The sequence below is a fragment of the Apus apus genome, chromosome 7 (assembly GCF_020740795.1).
Source record: "Apus apus isolate bApuApu2 chromosome 7, bApuApu2.pri.cur, whole genome shotgun sequence".
Lineage (NCBI taxonomy): Eukaryota > Metazoa > Chordata > Aves > Apodiformes > Apodidae > Apus > Apus apus.
The window spans coordinates 30,275,848-30,291,565 of NC_067288.1; the positions used below are offsets into that span (position 1 = coordinate 30,275,848).

The 15,718-nt window shown below is 52.1% G+C and overlaps 1 protein-coding gene across 7 annotated transcripts in view; it reads left to right on the forward strand.

Annotated features, from left to right (window-relative positions):
• The window catches only part of PDE4B (phosphodiesterase 4B), a 202,054-nt gene extending 192,734 nt beyond the window's left edge, over nucleotides 1-9,320 (forward strand). For all 7 annotated transcript variants that reach the window (XM_051625507.1, XM_051625508.1, XM_051625510.1 and 4 more), the window contains 7 exons: nucleotides 284-382; nucleotides 512-676; nucleotides 1,090-1,189; nucleotides 1,879-2,033; nucleotides 2,337-2,459; nucleotides 3,490-3,672; nucleotides 7,186-9,320. In XM_051625507.1, the coding sequence (XP_051481467.1) occupies nucleotides 284-382; nucleotides 512-676; nucleotides 1,090-1,189; nucleotides 1,879-2,033; nucleotides 2,337-2,459; nucleotides 3,490-3,672; nucleotides 7,186-7,551 (1,191 nt within the window). In that variant the 3' untranslated portion in view covers nucleotides 7,552-9,320. The remainder of the gene's footprint in view (nucleotides 1-283; nucleotides 383-511; nucleotides 677-1,089; nucleotides 1,190-1,878; nucleotides 2,034-2,336; nucleotides 2,460-3,489; nucleotides 3,673-7,185) is intronic.
• The last annotated feature ends 6,398 nt before the right edge of the window (nucleotides 9,321-15,718 follow it).

Sequence of the window (15,718 nt, forward strand, 5' to 3'; positions counted from 1 at the left end):
AGGACATTTCTTCTGGCTACCTGGAAACACACATCTCAGATAATTCCCCTGGCACACAGAGAAATGTCATCTCCTTGTACCAGTGTTTGGCATCAGCCCTTCACAGTAACTCTGTGTTACTTTATTAATTACTGTGCGTTCGTGCACGTACATAATTACCGCAACAAAGATTCAATTTGCATCTTTTAAAACTTGGGCGAAATGCAGGAGGTGTTGGGGCAGCAACAAATGCAGGGCTGTCTAGAAAAGTATTGTAACTGTTCTCTTTTTGTCCTTTCAAAAGGAACTGGAAGATCTGAACAAGTGGGGTCTCAACATCTTCAATGTTGCGAGGTACTCCCACAACCGGCCGCTCACCTGCATCATGTATGCGATATTCCAGGTTTGTGAGCTTCTCCTGGAGTCTGCTGCTCTGTTACAGCACTGCCTGGGTTTCTAGTGGCTTTTCTGGCTTTGTTACCTTCTACAGTATGACATCCCTACTTGATACATGCTTGTATTTGTTACACAGGAGCGAGATCTGCTGAAGACCTTCAAGATCTCCTCAGACACTTTCGTAACGTACATGATGACTCTGGAAGACCATTACCACTCGGACGTGGCTTACCACAACAGCCTCCATGCTGCTGATGTTGCCCAGTCTACCCATGTTCTGCTCTCTACCCCTGCACTGGATGTGAGTTGCCTTAGATTGAGCTAAGTGCTTGGAGTTGGGCAATTGTCATTTTCCAAGGTGGGAAGGTGGCTTAAAAGCACCACCTTGCCTGGGTCAACGTAGGAGAAAAACCTTAAGCTGAGTCAGTCACCAGCAGCACTCAGACCTGCAGAAAGCAGGGTGCTGCCTGCTCTTCTGAGGGCTCAGCTTACTGCCAGGGAAGTCACTGTTAAGAAACTGCAGCAGCAGCTTTGCCTGGAATCTCTGTTTCACCTTTAAGAGCACTTGCTGCTTGCAGACGTTTCTTCTATGTAGAAGCCTTGTCCTCAGAAAACTAAAAAGTACAATTTGTTTTTGAAAATCAGCTTCCCAAGCTGTTGAGAGAGAGAAAACATCAGGACTTGTCTGACAAATTCTTTTTTTTTTCCTTCTAGGCTGTCTTCACTGATTTGGAAATCCTTGCTGCAATTTTTGCAGCTGCCATTCATGATGTGGATCACCCCGGGGTCTCCAATCAATTTCTTATTAATACAAGTGAGTTTTGTTTCCAGTGCAGTAACAACTTCGTCTGTAATCTTGGAAGCTAATGGAAATGCATTTTCCATTACAGGGAGGTCACAAATTATGCCTTGCAGACTGCACTGCTTTCTCAAAAATACTGTGCAGCAAACCAGTTGGATGTCTCAGAATAAAGCAGAGATTAAATTGAAATTCCTAACAAAGAAAGCTATTGTGGTACAATTTGCAAACTGCCCTTGAATCTTGTGACTATTACTACTTGCTAACACACAGTAATTCTTCCAGTCCTGAGTGCAAATTTTATCATCAATGTAAGATAAATTATGCTATTGCTATTGACAACCACGAAGCTAAATATTGTGGTTCACATTGTGTTCTGCAGCAGGCGAAGCTTGTATCTTGATTCCAAAAGATGGGCATTGTTCTCTTGTGCAAAGTGTGTTTGCAGGACTCATGCTTTCTGTTGTCAGTGATTCTGAAGCCTGTAACTAAGTCAACCAAGTGCTATTTTGTTGATTAGAAGTGAGCAAAGGGCAGTTTAGATGACAGACATATGTGCTCAGCTGAGGACACCACACACTCTTGGCATAGAGGAAGCCAAAAAGGAAAACTTTTCCCCATTTCTTGCCACAGACAAATATTTCAGTACCCTGGGCAAACGTTTGCTGTGTGAAATCAGCCACATGTTTGTGTTCATTTCCTAGATTCTGAACTGGCCCTGATGTACAACGACGAGTCTGTCTTGGAGAACCACCACCTTGCTGTGGGCTTCAAACTGCTTCAAGAGGAGCACTGTGACATCTTCCAGAACCTGACCAAGAAGCAGCGTCAGACGCTCAGGAAGATGGTGATTGACATGGTATGAGCTGTGCACACACCTCCTCTAGCACAAAAAACTTTAGGTGGGACATTAGGAAGAAATTCTGTGCTGTGAGGGGGGTGAGACCCTGGCCCAGGTTGCCCAGGGCAGCTGTGGCTGCCCCATCCCTGGCAGTGTTGAAGGGCAGGTTGGATGGGGCTTGGAGCAGCCTGGGCTGGTGGGAGGTGTCCCTGCCCATCCAGGGGGTGGGACTGGATGAGCTTTAAGGTCCTTTCCAATCCAAATCACTGTGATTCTTTGTATGGCTGCCCATACTGAGGTCCTGTTTTCACTTTCCTGAAGGTATTGGCAACGGATATGTCCAAGCATATGAGCCTGTTAGCTGATCTGAAGACTATGGTGGAAACTAAGAAAGTGACCAGTTCAGGAGTCCTCCTTCTGGACAACTACACAGACAGAATACAGGTACGACAGCCCAGGTTCCTGGGGTTTGTGTATTTGGTTCAGGTTTGAAGAAACCATCCTCCTGTTTTCACTGTGACTTTTAAATGGGCCACATATAGAAGCTACTGACCTAAATTTTCAGCCTTTTCTTCTGTTCTCCACCATAAAGAGCTACAGGGTGATCCCATACCTTTTCAGTAAAGGGGGGTGATGTTTTGAGCATCTAGAGCATGGAACTGCAAACATGCACATTCTTCTGAAGCTGATCTATAAGGCTGAGGTTTTTGAGGGCTCCTGAATTTCTTTGCTGCTTTCCCCCCCTTTGTTTCTCCTGTCCAAAAAAAAACATGGCAAGGTTGCTGGAACATGATGAGAATTTAATTTGTAACTCCATACCTAAAGCAGCTCTCATGCTGAGCTGAAATGAGTGATGCACAGTCTGTTCCCTAATCCGTGACTTACAGACATGACAGAGCAGTGCTGGAACAGGGTGATGCAGTCAGGAGGACAAGATACATCCTGATCTTTCCTCCACTTTGTTGGTCAACTTCTAGGGAACAAACTCCTGGGAAACACAGGTTTTTATTGGAGCCCTGCTGGGGCTCAGACAGGTCGCTGGGTCTAAGCCCCCGCGGCCACAGTTAGTCAGGCTCGTTCCTGGTGCGCGGAGAAGGGATGTTACTCACTTCAGAAAGGAGGGGTGTTTAATCATCTGAGAGCCTGGAAGTTTTGAATGGTGGGAAGCACCTGCACTCCAAAACAAACCTACATGATGTAACGAGCATTGCCACGACTGCACCCTGTGTCAGTATCGAGCTGCCTGAACAACAGGGAGCAGGTTTGGCCCTGGGAGCAGAGCAGAGCAGCTCCCCTCCTGTCTGGAGCTGTTGGGATGGCAATCATTTTATAGGCTGTTGCATAACCCAAGAGTCTTGTGGTTAAATGTTCTGACTTAAGCAAGCAGATAGAGCTTGACCCCGTCCTCTTCTTTTATTTTGTTGTGGTTTTTTTCCATTCGATTTTATGACTTTTCTGATGAATGTAATTGCAGGTTCTCCGAAATATGGTACATTGCGCGGACTTGAGCAATCCCACCAAGTCTCTGGAGCTGTACCGGCAGTGGACGGACAGGATCATGGAGGAGTTCTTCCAGCAGGGAGACAAGGAGAGGGAAAGGGGGATGGAAATCAGCCCCATGTGCGACAAGCACACGGCGTCAGTGGAAAAATCCCAGGTAATTGGGCTGTCAGCTGCATTCTTGTCCTGCCTCAGCCTGCGTTTGCAAAGCGGAGACAAAATTCATCTGCTTTCTCTAGCACAATTAGGCAAACAGCCAGCGGTTCAGAGGGTTGGTGGTGATTGACCCTGACATCCAGCTGGGCCTGGAGCTCAGATAGGCTGGCGAGGCTGTTCCCACTCCTTTATGTACCCCCTGGCATCTCCTCCTTTCCAAATGCATCTTCATCTTGCCCTGTTTGTGTCCCAGTTTCCAGAGTGGGTTGGTTTCCTTTTGTTCCCCAGGCTTGAAACGTGGGATTCTGATCTCCCCTTCCTTCTACCAGGTCTCTCCTGCCTTCACACCCTCCAGCCTCTTTAATTAGCATCTCCTAAACCTCCCCATATACTACATTTGGGAAGGTACCTTTAGGTTAGACATCAGGAGGAAATTCTTTGCTGTGATGGTGGTGAGACCCTGGCCCAGGCTGCCCAGGGAAGCTGTGGCTGCTCCATCCCTGGCAGTGTTGAAGGGCAGGTTGGTTGGGGCTTGGAGCAGCCTGGGCTGCTGGGAGGTGTCCCTGCCCAGGCAGGGGTGTTAGAACTAGATGATCTTGAAGGTCACTTCCAACCCAAACCAGTCTGAGATTCTGTGATTCATAGCAGTGCCAGCCCCTTTGTCCTGCAGGGTTAGGAGCTTCTGCCAGCTGAGATCCACTGCAGGACACTGGAGAAGTCTGGGTGTCAGCTGATATTCAGCCTCGTGCAGAACAGTTTTGCAGTGCTTGATCTGGCCAGTTAAGTTAGAGGTCTGATGGAGATGTCCTGGGTGAAGTCAAAGAAATATTTATGTTATTTAGGTCAATACAAGCCTTAAAAGGAGCAGGATATGGTTTTTATTCGGGATTTGTTGTGATTTGTTTGCTTGTTTGGAAGGGTTTCTTTTTTGAGTGGTTTGTTTTGGGGTTGTTTGGGGTTTTTTTGAGATTACCTGGCTCATCCCTAGCTCTGATTCCCAGATGAAGAGGTCCCAAGGTCAGACGTTGTGCTGACCCATGTAGCACAGGCTGTAAAATTTCACCCACTTGGTCTGTAATGAAACTGGTAATTTATGTTCCCTAAACACACTCCAGTCTTTGTATAATGGTGTCTTGGTTGTTGTTTTTAAATGACTCGAGCAAGTCATCATCGAGGTTTTTCAGCTTGAATAAGTAACAAAAATGATGATAATTGTTTCCAAATGTCCTCTTGGGCTAAGCCAAGTGGTTTCAAAATTATTCATTCAACCGCATGGTAATTTTGTTGGAAAAATCTGTCTTATTTTTTAACCTGACAAGAAATGAATCCTTTGGCCGGGCTTGGCCAGAACATGCCCATGTGCTCCACATGTGAGCTCCAATTAATTTTTTTTGTTTCACATATGCACACCACAGGTTTCAAAATGGCATTTTTGCTATGCAAAAAGAACTGGAATTGCACAAAATCCAGTGAGATTCCCAGCTATTGGCTAAGGAGGAAGGGAGGTGACGTGTCCATTCTGGGGTGAAACCAGGAGTCAGTGGCAGAATAGCATGCAAGGATTTCAAAGCTGAAGATGGTACCTCTGCATCAAAATATTTTAAGATCAGTGCTCAGCCATCTGTTCCATGATTTGGGATGTTGGGTAAAAGCAGCAAGGACCTGGTGACAGAGTGACCCGTCTGTAGCCATCGGTGCTGCCCTTGAGCATTTGAGGTGGTGGTGAAGTCACCAGCTGACCATACAGAACTATTTTTCTTTTTATTTTTTTTCCCCTTGAAAAGTGCTCCGGAACATGTGCTGCAGGAAATTTTCATCACCTTTTTGTTGAAGCTGCCTCCCCAGTATGTTACAATTGAATGTTAATGGTTCTATTGACATCCTGTTGTGTCTGAAGGAGCCATGTGTGATTTCCAAAGCAAACATCTGCACATTGAGCCTGGCCCCTTTGAGAGCCATTTTCCTGCTGCACAGAAATGTTGTCCAGCAGGGCGAGGAGAGAAGTGACACATTCTGCCAAGACGGAAGAATTTCAATCCTCTTTATGGCCATTCAGGTTTCTCCATCCTGGACGTCCGTCCTCTGAGTCAGACAATTGAAAAAGCCTTTCGCTCGGAGCTTACGCACCGGCCGGCGGAAGGACTGACGGACTCGGCTCCAGCCCCTCACTCTTTCCACCCCTGGCACGTCACTCCGTGGGAGCCAGGCAGCCATGGTCTGTCCTCCCCTGTGAGGGAGGAGCAGTACTTTTTTTGGGATGAGCCGACCTGCTTTCTGCACCCTTTCCAAAACTGGCTGGGCAGAGAAGCGCGGCGGCTGCTCGAGCAGAGCAGAGGAGAAACGCTGCCGTGTCCGAAGCTGCAGCACCACAAACCAGCTCAGTGCAAAGCTACACACTACAGCAGAAGCCACCCAAGGGTCAGACATCAGTCCATAAAAGCAGTGGTGGTTGGTGTTGGGATGGCTGCTTGCCCTTCGGGGCGCTGGTGTTTGCACAGCTGCCCACCCCACAAATAGCCTGGGGTAAGGGCAACGTTGCCATGAATGCACCAGCCTTGTCCACAGTCACCAGAGAATCCTGTCTGAGAGACAGCAAACATTGCCAACACCTTAGATAGAGGCAATGGTCATCTAAAACATCTCTCTGCACTGACAGCTGGGAACATGCATCCCTCTTCTCTGGAGACAGGCTGAGAGAGTTGGGGCTGTTTAACCTGCAGGAGAAGGCTCCGGGGAGACCTTTCAGTGCCTGAAGGGGCTCCAGGAAAGCTGGGGAGGGACTTTTTACAAGGGCTTGCAAAGAAAGGAGAAGGAACAATGGCTTTAAACCATTTTAGGAGATTTAGGTCAGATGTCAGGAAGAAATTCTTTACCATGAGGGTAGGAAGGCACTGGAACAGGTTGCCCAGGGAGGTTCTGGATGTCCCCTCCCTGGAGGTGTTCAAGGCCAGGTTGAATGAGGCTTGTGCAACCTGGTCTAGTGGTTCCCTGCTCATGGCAAGGGGGTTGGAACTTAATGATCTTTAAGGTCCTTTCCAACCTTCACCATTCTGTGGTTCTGTGTTCTGCCTTCAGAGGAATTGCTTCCCCCAACTTCTGCAGCGCAGGGATTCCAGTACTTCCCTCAACTTCTGTAGGGCAGAGATTGAGCTGCTGTCAGCAACAGACATCCACAGGGATATTTAAAACCACAGCTGCAGACAGGGATGGGATTGGTGGCTCTGTCACCGAGTTTCCAGGTGGTTCCGGCTTCTAGTTTGATTTTTTAGTTTGATCATTTGATTCTTTAGTTTGATCGTCCAAAGTTTGATTTTGGACAAGACATCAACTGAGTCCAACGCTGTAGGTGCAGCTTTGGGTCTGCAGTTAGATTGTGCTGGTCTGGGGACTCGCTCTGGGGTGGGAATTTTGCTTGTAAAACTCATAAATTAACAGAATTTGAACTTTAATGTAGCCACCCACCTGCTCCTAGCCATTCCCTTCCCCTGAGTGTGCATGTTCCTGTGTTTTTCAGGTGGGATTCATTGACTACATCGTCCATCCACTCTGGGAGACGTGGGCTGACCTGGTGCAGCCCGATGCCCAGGACATCCTGGACACGCTGGAGGACAACAGGAACTGGTACCAGAGCATGATACCTCAGAGCCCCTCTCCTCCACTGGAGGAGCAGGGCAGGGACTGCCAGAACCTGATGGAGAAGTTCCAGTTTGAACTGACGCTGGAGGAGGAGGATTCGGACGGGCCGGAGAAGGACGGCGAGAGCATCGGCTACTTCAGCAATACAAAGACACTCTGCGTGGCTGCTCCAGGGGAGGAGGATTCACAGAGGGAGGCAAACATAGAAATTGTGACAGAGGACACGTCTCCTGTTGACACATAATGTCCTGTACCCATGTGAGTGGATTTTAAACGCTTAACAAGCATGCAAGCAGTCTGACGGACTGGCCTGCAGCCTGGGTCCGAGGCCTGTGTCTAACACTGGCTGCAAGATCTTCCCAGCTACTTGAGATTGGAGTCAGGGTTAAAGATCGTGTAGTGAATGATTGCTCAGGAAATTAACAGGTGATTGACGTTGTGGTTTAAGCCTTGTCAGCCAAGAGCATCGTGTTGTCCTGGAGCTGGCTTGGGTCATGACTGAAGAGTAAATGACACACAACTGAGAGATTTTATACTGTTAGTTTTGGAATTTATACCAGTTAGACCGATAGAAACTACTGATTAATAACTCTCCATATAAAACCTGTCCACCTGACCACCTGTCTGCAGACCTGTGTGCCTTCTTTGTAAACACTTTCATGTCTTTTCAAGAGTCTGTTAATTACATACACGGAGTTTAGGATACAAAGCGACACAAAGTGTTTCAAAATTGACCGATACTTTTTTGATTCTTCCTGTTACAAGAAGCAGTCTTCCTTTTTTTCACGGCAATACCTGTCACTTTATTGCAGGTAATCACTTTTACAGACTAAATGGAAGGGAAACCCCTCTGTTTTGCATCCCTGCACCTCTAGTGGTCTTCTTAACACCCCAGGCGACCCGTCTGAAGTCACTTCATGCCATTGCGCACCATCTCTGTTGGCTTGCTGGGCCTCAGGGTGTTGCCTCCTCGGCGGGGTTGTGGTTTTGGTGTGTGCAGGACAGAGGGGGTTTGTTTCCATGGCACAGCACACGTGTGTCCAGCCCGCTCAGGCAGCGTGCGACGCCCCGTCCCCCTCGGCAGCTCCTTGGCTCAGTGGACGTTGCACGCTCGGGTCTTTGTGTTTCTCCTGCCCCACCGGTCACCTCTCCTAGGTTTTAGGTCCACCGTCCTCCTCCTGCACTGCCTTGAGCTCTAACACCTCCATTACTGTTTATAACAGTGTATTTATTACGTCATGTATATACTGTAATGTTTTGTAAGTTATTAATTTATATGAATTAGCCTTGCCTGTCGGCGGCGACGCTAATGGTGTAGAAAACTCGGAACAAGAGTTGCCTTTTTTTTGTTGTTGTTGTTTTGTTTTCTTGTAACCTTTTGTATTGCATAAAATACAAGAACCTGAACATAGCTGAAGAGACAGACGCAACCCAGGAAGGGCATTTGGGTGGCAGCCACCCGTGGGGGGGGTGGGGGGGGGTCATCTCCATGGCCAACCTGGGGGGGAGGGAACCAGACCCCCGGGCAGCGGGTGAGCGGTTGGAAGTCGGAGGCTGTAAAACCTCGAGGTGTGTGGGAGGGTGAGAACCCCCCCAAAAATAACAACCCCCCCCCCCCCCCACGAACGGGCCAGCTTATAAATGTCACGTTCCAATTTCTGAACAACCCAATGTGAATTTCTATGACAAAAAAAAAATGTGAACTGATGTAATAATTGTGCTGTGAAACTTCTTCTGACAAAGCTTGTCCGGCATCGTGAGCCGTGTCAATCTCAGTTTGTAAAATAATGTTTCAAGCTTTTGGTCCAACTCGTGACTAACTAGTTAATGAAAATAGCACAGTTGTGCATGATCAATGGGTTTGTATGTCTGTTGAACACTGCATTGTTCCAGGTGGTTATTTTATTGTTTCCAAAAAGTTTCACACAATGTATGTTATAGTATTATATATTGTGTTCAGATGCATTCTTAAGAGATTTTTATATGAAGTGAATAAATGAAAGCATGACCCTGCCTGCTGCTCCTGCTGCTGCTTTTTGTCACGGGCCGGCCCGGGCAGCGTCTTGAGCGCTGGTGAAGGTGGGGAGTGAGAACACCCAACCCTCCTTTGGCCAAAACCCGGTGGGGTCTTGGAGCCCTTGTCCTACCAACGGGGAGAGAAGAGGCTTTCTGTGGCCAGAGGGCTTGGCCACCCTCTCCATGGTGCTGGCTGCGAGACCTTGGCCTTCCGGAGCGGTGCCTGTGGCGACAGGAAAGCTGAGCAGACAGGAAGGCGATGGCCCCGGCAGCGCAGCCTGCGCCCAGCGTGGCTCGTGGGGCACTTTCATGTCCCAGCCTGACCCAAAGAAACCGACTTTCCAGTAAAAAAACATCCTGCTGGCAGGCGGTGGCGGGGTGAGGGGACAGCCCTGGGCCACCGGGGACTTCCCCTGGGCCACCCTCGGCACGGGTGGAGACCCTCCCGTAGGACCGCAGGGGTCTCCACAGCTCTCCTGAAGTGGAAGCACCTTGTTGGGGTTTTAATCTCTGATGGGAAAAGTCTCGGTGGTGCTGATTCCAATTTCTCTTTTCCAGTGATTCCATCCCTGGGCATCCTTTACCCATTGCCTTTGCTGCGGCAGCTGCATCCAGCTGTGCCCAGCTGTGCCTGGCTGTGGCTCCCAGGAATGTGCACAGATGGGAAACGGGTTATTGGGCTGGAAAAACATTCGCAGTTCGGGGTGAAGAAAGTGGCCAGCGAGGGCAGACAGCAAAGAGCTGAAGCTGCAGGTGAACCAGCAGGCCTGGAGGGGCGAGGGGGGTGGGGCAGGGTGTGCCTGGGTGCAGGGCCAGCATGGGGAGCTCTGCCCTGGCCCTCTCCCCTATGCCAGCCTTCCCTTGCTTCATTCCCTCCCCTTCTTCATTCCCTTCCCTTGCTCTATTCCCTTCCCTTGCTCGATTCCCTTCTCTTGCTTCATTCCCTTCCCTCTGATGACCCAGTTCTGCCAGGCAGCCGCTTCAGTGCGTTGCTCTGCGCTGAAACCCTCCCTCCTTTCACTTCTCCTTCTCGGCAGAAATGCTTCCATGGCAGCTACGGTGCAAAACTAACCCAAATCCCTTCAGTTTTCCCTCCATTTTGGGCTGGGAATTCCCAGGTCAGGTGCAGGCGCTGGCTCCGTTTTCCTCCTTTCCTCAGGGGACAAGGTCTTGGCTCTGCTTTACTGCCCTTGTGTCCAAAACACCTGATGGCCCCGAGCTCTCCGTGGGGTTTCCGTGGTTTCCTTCAGCTGCAGCAGCACATCCGTGTGCAGGCAGTGATGTCCTACTTCCTCCTTGGTCTGGAGCAGCTGGGCTGGACAGTGCTGGTGGGGGCCTGCTCCCCCATACCGGTGGTCCCACCATGGGTGCAGCCCTGGTGCCTCTAGCAACCCCCTCCAGCAGGTCCCAGCTGCACCCACAGGGGCCGGACATCACTGCTGCTCAGATTGTGGGGGGAAAACAGGATGAAAAACACAACCTGCAGCAAAACAGGGTGCAGAAAGTGTGTGTTTCCAGCAGGGGAAGGGGGCGAGGGGGAGGGCGCTCCCAGGTCTGCAACTGGGGAGTGCAACGAGGTGTGCAACAGTAGCGTGCAACCACAGCATGCAACCAGAGTGTGCAAGCACAGTGTACAAGCAGGGGCTGCAACTGGGCAGGGGGTGCAATGGGGGGTGTGCAACGCTGCCTGGACCCAGGGGCCGGGGGGTGTGTGGGGTGAACGGTGCAGGACCCCAGCCCAAGGGGCTGAGGATCTCCAGCCTGGGCACTGCAGGACCGGGGGCAGCACACGCTGTCCCCTCCTGGCTGCCAGCACTAGTGATGGATGTCACCAACAGCCCCCGCTTCAGCAGTGGCCGCGTGGCAGCCGTCCCTGGGGACATAGTTTCCCGCTGAGGCCATCGAGCTGGGGTTTCAGGGGGGATTTCCAGCAGTTGCCAAACCGCCCGCGGGCCCCGGTCCTGCGCAGGGAGCAGGGCCGGCCCTTCCCGGCTGCCCAGGGCACAGGGACAAGGGTCCCGCAGAGCCCCCAGCACTGCCAGGAAACTTCTGACCCCCAGGTCAGCGTTGTTAATAGAAACCATGATGCAAAGAAATAAAATAATAAACCGGCTCTCTTGCTTTTCCCACCGGCGCTCTCCTGGGTGTGGGGCTGGTTTTCCATGTTCCTCTTTCCTGCTGGTCTGTAGGAGTCAGCAACGCACAGCGCGGTGCAGCCACCAGCAGCCCCTGCCAGAGCCTGAGCCACTCCTGGGGTGCTGGAGTCCCCAGCATGTTCTGGGGTCCCCAACACAAAAAGGACATGGAGCTCCTGGAGTGAGTCCAGAGGAGGCCACGGAGAGGGCTGGAGCAGCTCAGCTCTGGGGACAGGCTGGGAGAGTTGGGGTGTTCAGCCTGGAGAAGAGAAGGCTCCAGGGAGACCTGAGAGCACCTTCCAGTGCCTGAAGGGGCTCCAGGAAAGCTGGGGAGGGGCTTGGGACAAGGGCAGGGAGGGAGAGGACAAGGGGAAATGGATCAAAACTGGAAGAGGGGAGGTTTAGGTTGGACATTAGGAAGAAATTCTTTAGTGTGAGGGTGGTGAGACCCTGGCCCAGGCTGCCCAGAGAAGCTGTGGCTGCCCCATCCCTGGCAGTGTTGAAGGGCAGGTTGGATGGGGCTTGGAGCAGCCTGGGCTGGTGGGAGGTGTCCCTGCCCATGCAAGAGGGGTTGCGACTGGATGAGCTTTAGGGTCCTTCCCAACCCAAACCAGTTCTGGGGTTCGATGGTTCTTCCACCAGTGAAAGTGTTGCTGGAATCTTGGATTTCTTCCAAGGAAAAGTTTTGTGCATGTGGGGTTCTCATCTGAATAACTACAAGTTACACTCCAGGGTTTGGATTCCAACCACAGAGTTGGTGCGAGATGATCTTTAAGATCCTTCCAATCCAAACTGTTCTGTGATGCTGATTCTCAATGACTGGGGCAGGGCTGGGAGCCCTTTGCCAGCCCGGGAGATTCCGGTGCCACCGGCTCAGAGTTCACCAAAAAGTCCTACAGCTGAAAACAAAGAAGTGAAAACCCGAAGCACTGACGGTTTCGGAGTCAAAAACAGGAAGGGGCTGGGGCTGGGGCAGGCGGGCAGAGCTTGTCCAGCCCCCGGTGCTGGAACCCGGCCCGACCGCTCCCGGCACCGGCCGCCTCCGTGCGGAGGGGAGGTGGGTGTCCCGGTCTGGCGGCGGGAATGCCGGCCGGGATGGTCCCGGGGCAGGCTGGGGAAGGACAGGGCAGGTCGTGGCCAGCTGATGCCACTGAAGATGCTTTTAGGTGGTGTGGCTCTGCCAAGTGTCCCTTTTGGGGTGACAGAAGGAGCCACTGCCCCCTCCAGGGCTCCCTGTCCCCGAGGGCTCCCCGTTTGTCACTGCTTTGGGGGGCTGGAGGGGGGGCTGGTGAGGGACTGACCCACGGGGGGGCACAGCAGGACCAGCCTGGGGACACCCTCATCCCCACAGCAAGCTCCTCATAGCAGAGAGGGGGTCACTGCAATTAAATAGAATTTATAGATGTATTTATATGTATTTATTTTACACACATATCTAGTGTGACATAATATTATTTATATTATGTATATGTATATGTATATGTATATATTTATATTTATATTTATATTTATATTTATATTTATATTTATATTTATATTTATATTTATATTTATATTTATATTATTTCAGAGGAGATAATTCCCCGCAGGAGGGGCCGCTGTGGGCGGCAGTTCCTGCTGTGGGTCCCCCACAGCCCCACCTTGCCCGCACAGCTGCCCGCACAGCTGCACAGCCCCTTCCCGCCCGCACCGCTGCCCGCACAGCTGCACAGCCCCATCTGCCGAGGTCCCAGGCCACTGCAGGGCGGGAGGCGGAGCAGGCGGGATGTGCAGGGCGGGGATGTCACCGCAGGGGACGCAGCTCGGACACGCGCAGCAGGGACACAGGCAGGCGGGGTCTGGCACAGCTGGAGCCATTCACAGCTGGAGAGCCAGGCAGCTGGAGCAGTTCGTGGCGGGGCCCCAAACCTCTGGCGAGGCCAGAGACAAGCCCAGCTGTGGTCCCGTGCAGCCAGGGCTCTGCACAGCTGGAGGGGTGCACAGCTGGGAGTGTGCAGTGCTGGGTGGGGGCCCGGCTGGGGGGGCTCACACTGATGGAGCAGTTCACAGCTGGATCCGCGCACAGCTGGGAGATCGCGCACAGCTGGATCATTTTACGTCTGGAGCAATGCACATCTGGATCCGGTTGCAGCTGACAGTGCAGCACAGCTGGACCTTTGCACAGCTGGCACCCCGTGCAGCTGGGCCTTTGCACAGCTGGATCCTGAGCACATCTGGATGACTGCACAGCTGGAGACAGATGATGTACAAGTGCAGCTGGCTGGGCCCAGCCAGGGCCACACCTCCTTGTCTCCCACCTGCTGTTCCTCCCACCCAACACTCTCGGCCTTGCCCTCCCACACGTTTCTGGAGCTTGCAGGAAGAGACCTTTTTCTTACAAGGGAGGGATAAACGTTTCTTCCCTGGGAGAAACTTTCCCTCCTGGCTGCCCAGAGCACCGTAGATGATCTTCACTATTCCCAGGGTTTGCTCCTGCTTGGTCAAGATGGTATTTTAACCTATTTAAAGTTAATAAACCATGACACCTGGTGGGAAAGAAAAAAACCAACACGTTTGAAATACCATTGGACTTGCACCAGTGCAAAAATTCCCGGTTTATCTCCCATGGGAGCTTCCCACCCCAGAGCTGGGGGTCCCTGGGGCTGTGCTCACCCCAGGCTGGTGCTGGAGCAGTGAAGGGTGCTGGGCAGCACAGCTTTGGGCTTGTTCTGCTCTGGATCATTGGTCATCCCATGCTGGTTCTTTGATTTCCCCCCCCCCCCCTTCCACCCCTTTCTAATTGGTACTCTAATTAAGCCACTGCCTAAACTATGGGGAAGGGGGGGGGAACAGCAGCTCAGAGCCTGCTTTTACTCGTCTAACCAGGGGAAAGTGTCCAAAAGCATGAAGCTGCTTTGAAACACCCACAGCTGACACTGCTCCCATCCAGTTTATTTTATATTTGGAAGCTGATGTCAGCTTGGATACCCTCCCCATGCCCCCGTGCTGCCAGACCACCCCTCTCCACCCTTGGGGTGCAGCATTCTGAATTAAATTAATGCTTGGGGGGGGGGGACAGAATTGGATGAAATGGTGTTTTGGGGGTGTTTTCACCTGTTTGTGTCCCCAGGGGCCAGATCCTGCTGGAGCTTCCCTTGTCTGGGGGAGGGGAGAGGGGCTCATCCCTGTTCCCACCCCCTGGGCCTGGGCTCAGGGGCACACAGGGAGGGTTGTTCCAATTCTGGAAATGCTCTTGAGGCTGAACAAACCCCAAATGGGTTTAATAACATCTAGGAGCAGGCATGGAGGGTGAAGCAGGGCTACTGGCTGCAACTCCTGCACCTGTGGGATGCATCAGGGCTTGCTCAGTGCTCTTGATAAACCTTCTTTCTAGAAAAAAAAAAACAAACAACAACAAACCTAAATAATTAAAATTTTCTCTTTTTTTTTGAATAAACGGCCCTTTTCAAGGCCAGAAATGGTGTCATGGGGCAGATGCAGAGCTCAGGGGGCTGATGGTTCAGTGGGGCTGGAGCATCCTGGGGCTGCCCCAGCTGTGCCTCCTGTCTTGGGGTGGGTTGCTGGGGTGCTGGTGTGGGTGATTAACCTGATTAGCCCTTGATTAACAGAGGGGCCCAGAGTAGCTCGCATTTCCCCGGGTGCAGAGGGGCTGCTGGGAGGAGAAGAGATCAGAGGAAGGTGGGTTTGGGGGCTGCTCACGCAGGAGGTGTCCCTCCTGGGGGGGAGGAGGTGGGTTTTGGTCGCTGCTCCACCAGCATCGGTGCTGGTGAAGGGAGGGTTTTGAGCCCAGCGCCTCTTTGCAGTGCGGTTTGTGGGGATTGGGAGCAGGGACGGCAACACCCTGAGGGCAGCCCCTTTCCTTCTCCCTGCTCCGGGGCTGGGAAAGCAGGAGAGGTTGGTTCCGGCAGCCTCAAACCTCTCCTGCTCCGCCACCCCCTGCCGCCGGGATGCCCGCCGGCCTGTGAGGTTTTGGGGGTGCTGCTCTGCTGTGGGGTGCGTGTTCCCCTCCGTGTCCCTTCTGTGTCACGTCTGGTGATGGAGGCGGTCGGGAACCCCCCCCCCCCATTCCCAGCCCTCCTGTGGCTTGTGCCATGGAGATGGGGGGAAGCCCGGGGGATGGGTGGGGGTCCTGTGGGATGCTGGGGGCTTTGGGGGTGCTTGGGGGTGCAGAGCATTTTGCGGGGTGCTCCTCGGGAGCTGTGTTGGCTGTGGGACCCCCCTGGGCCTGTCTCCCTTGGGGGTAAATGCCGGGTGAAGGCA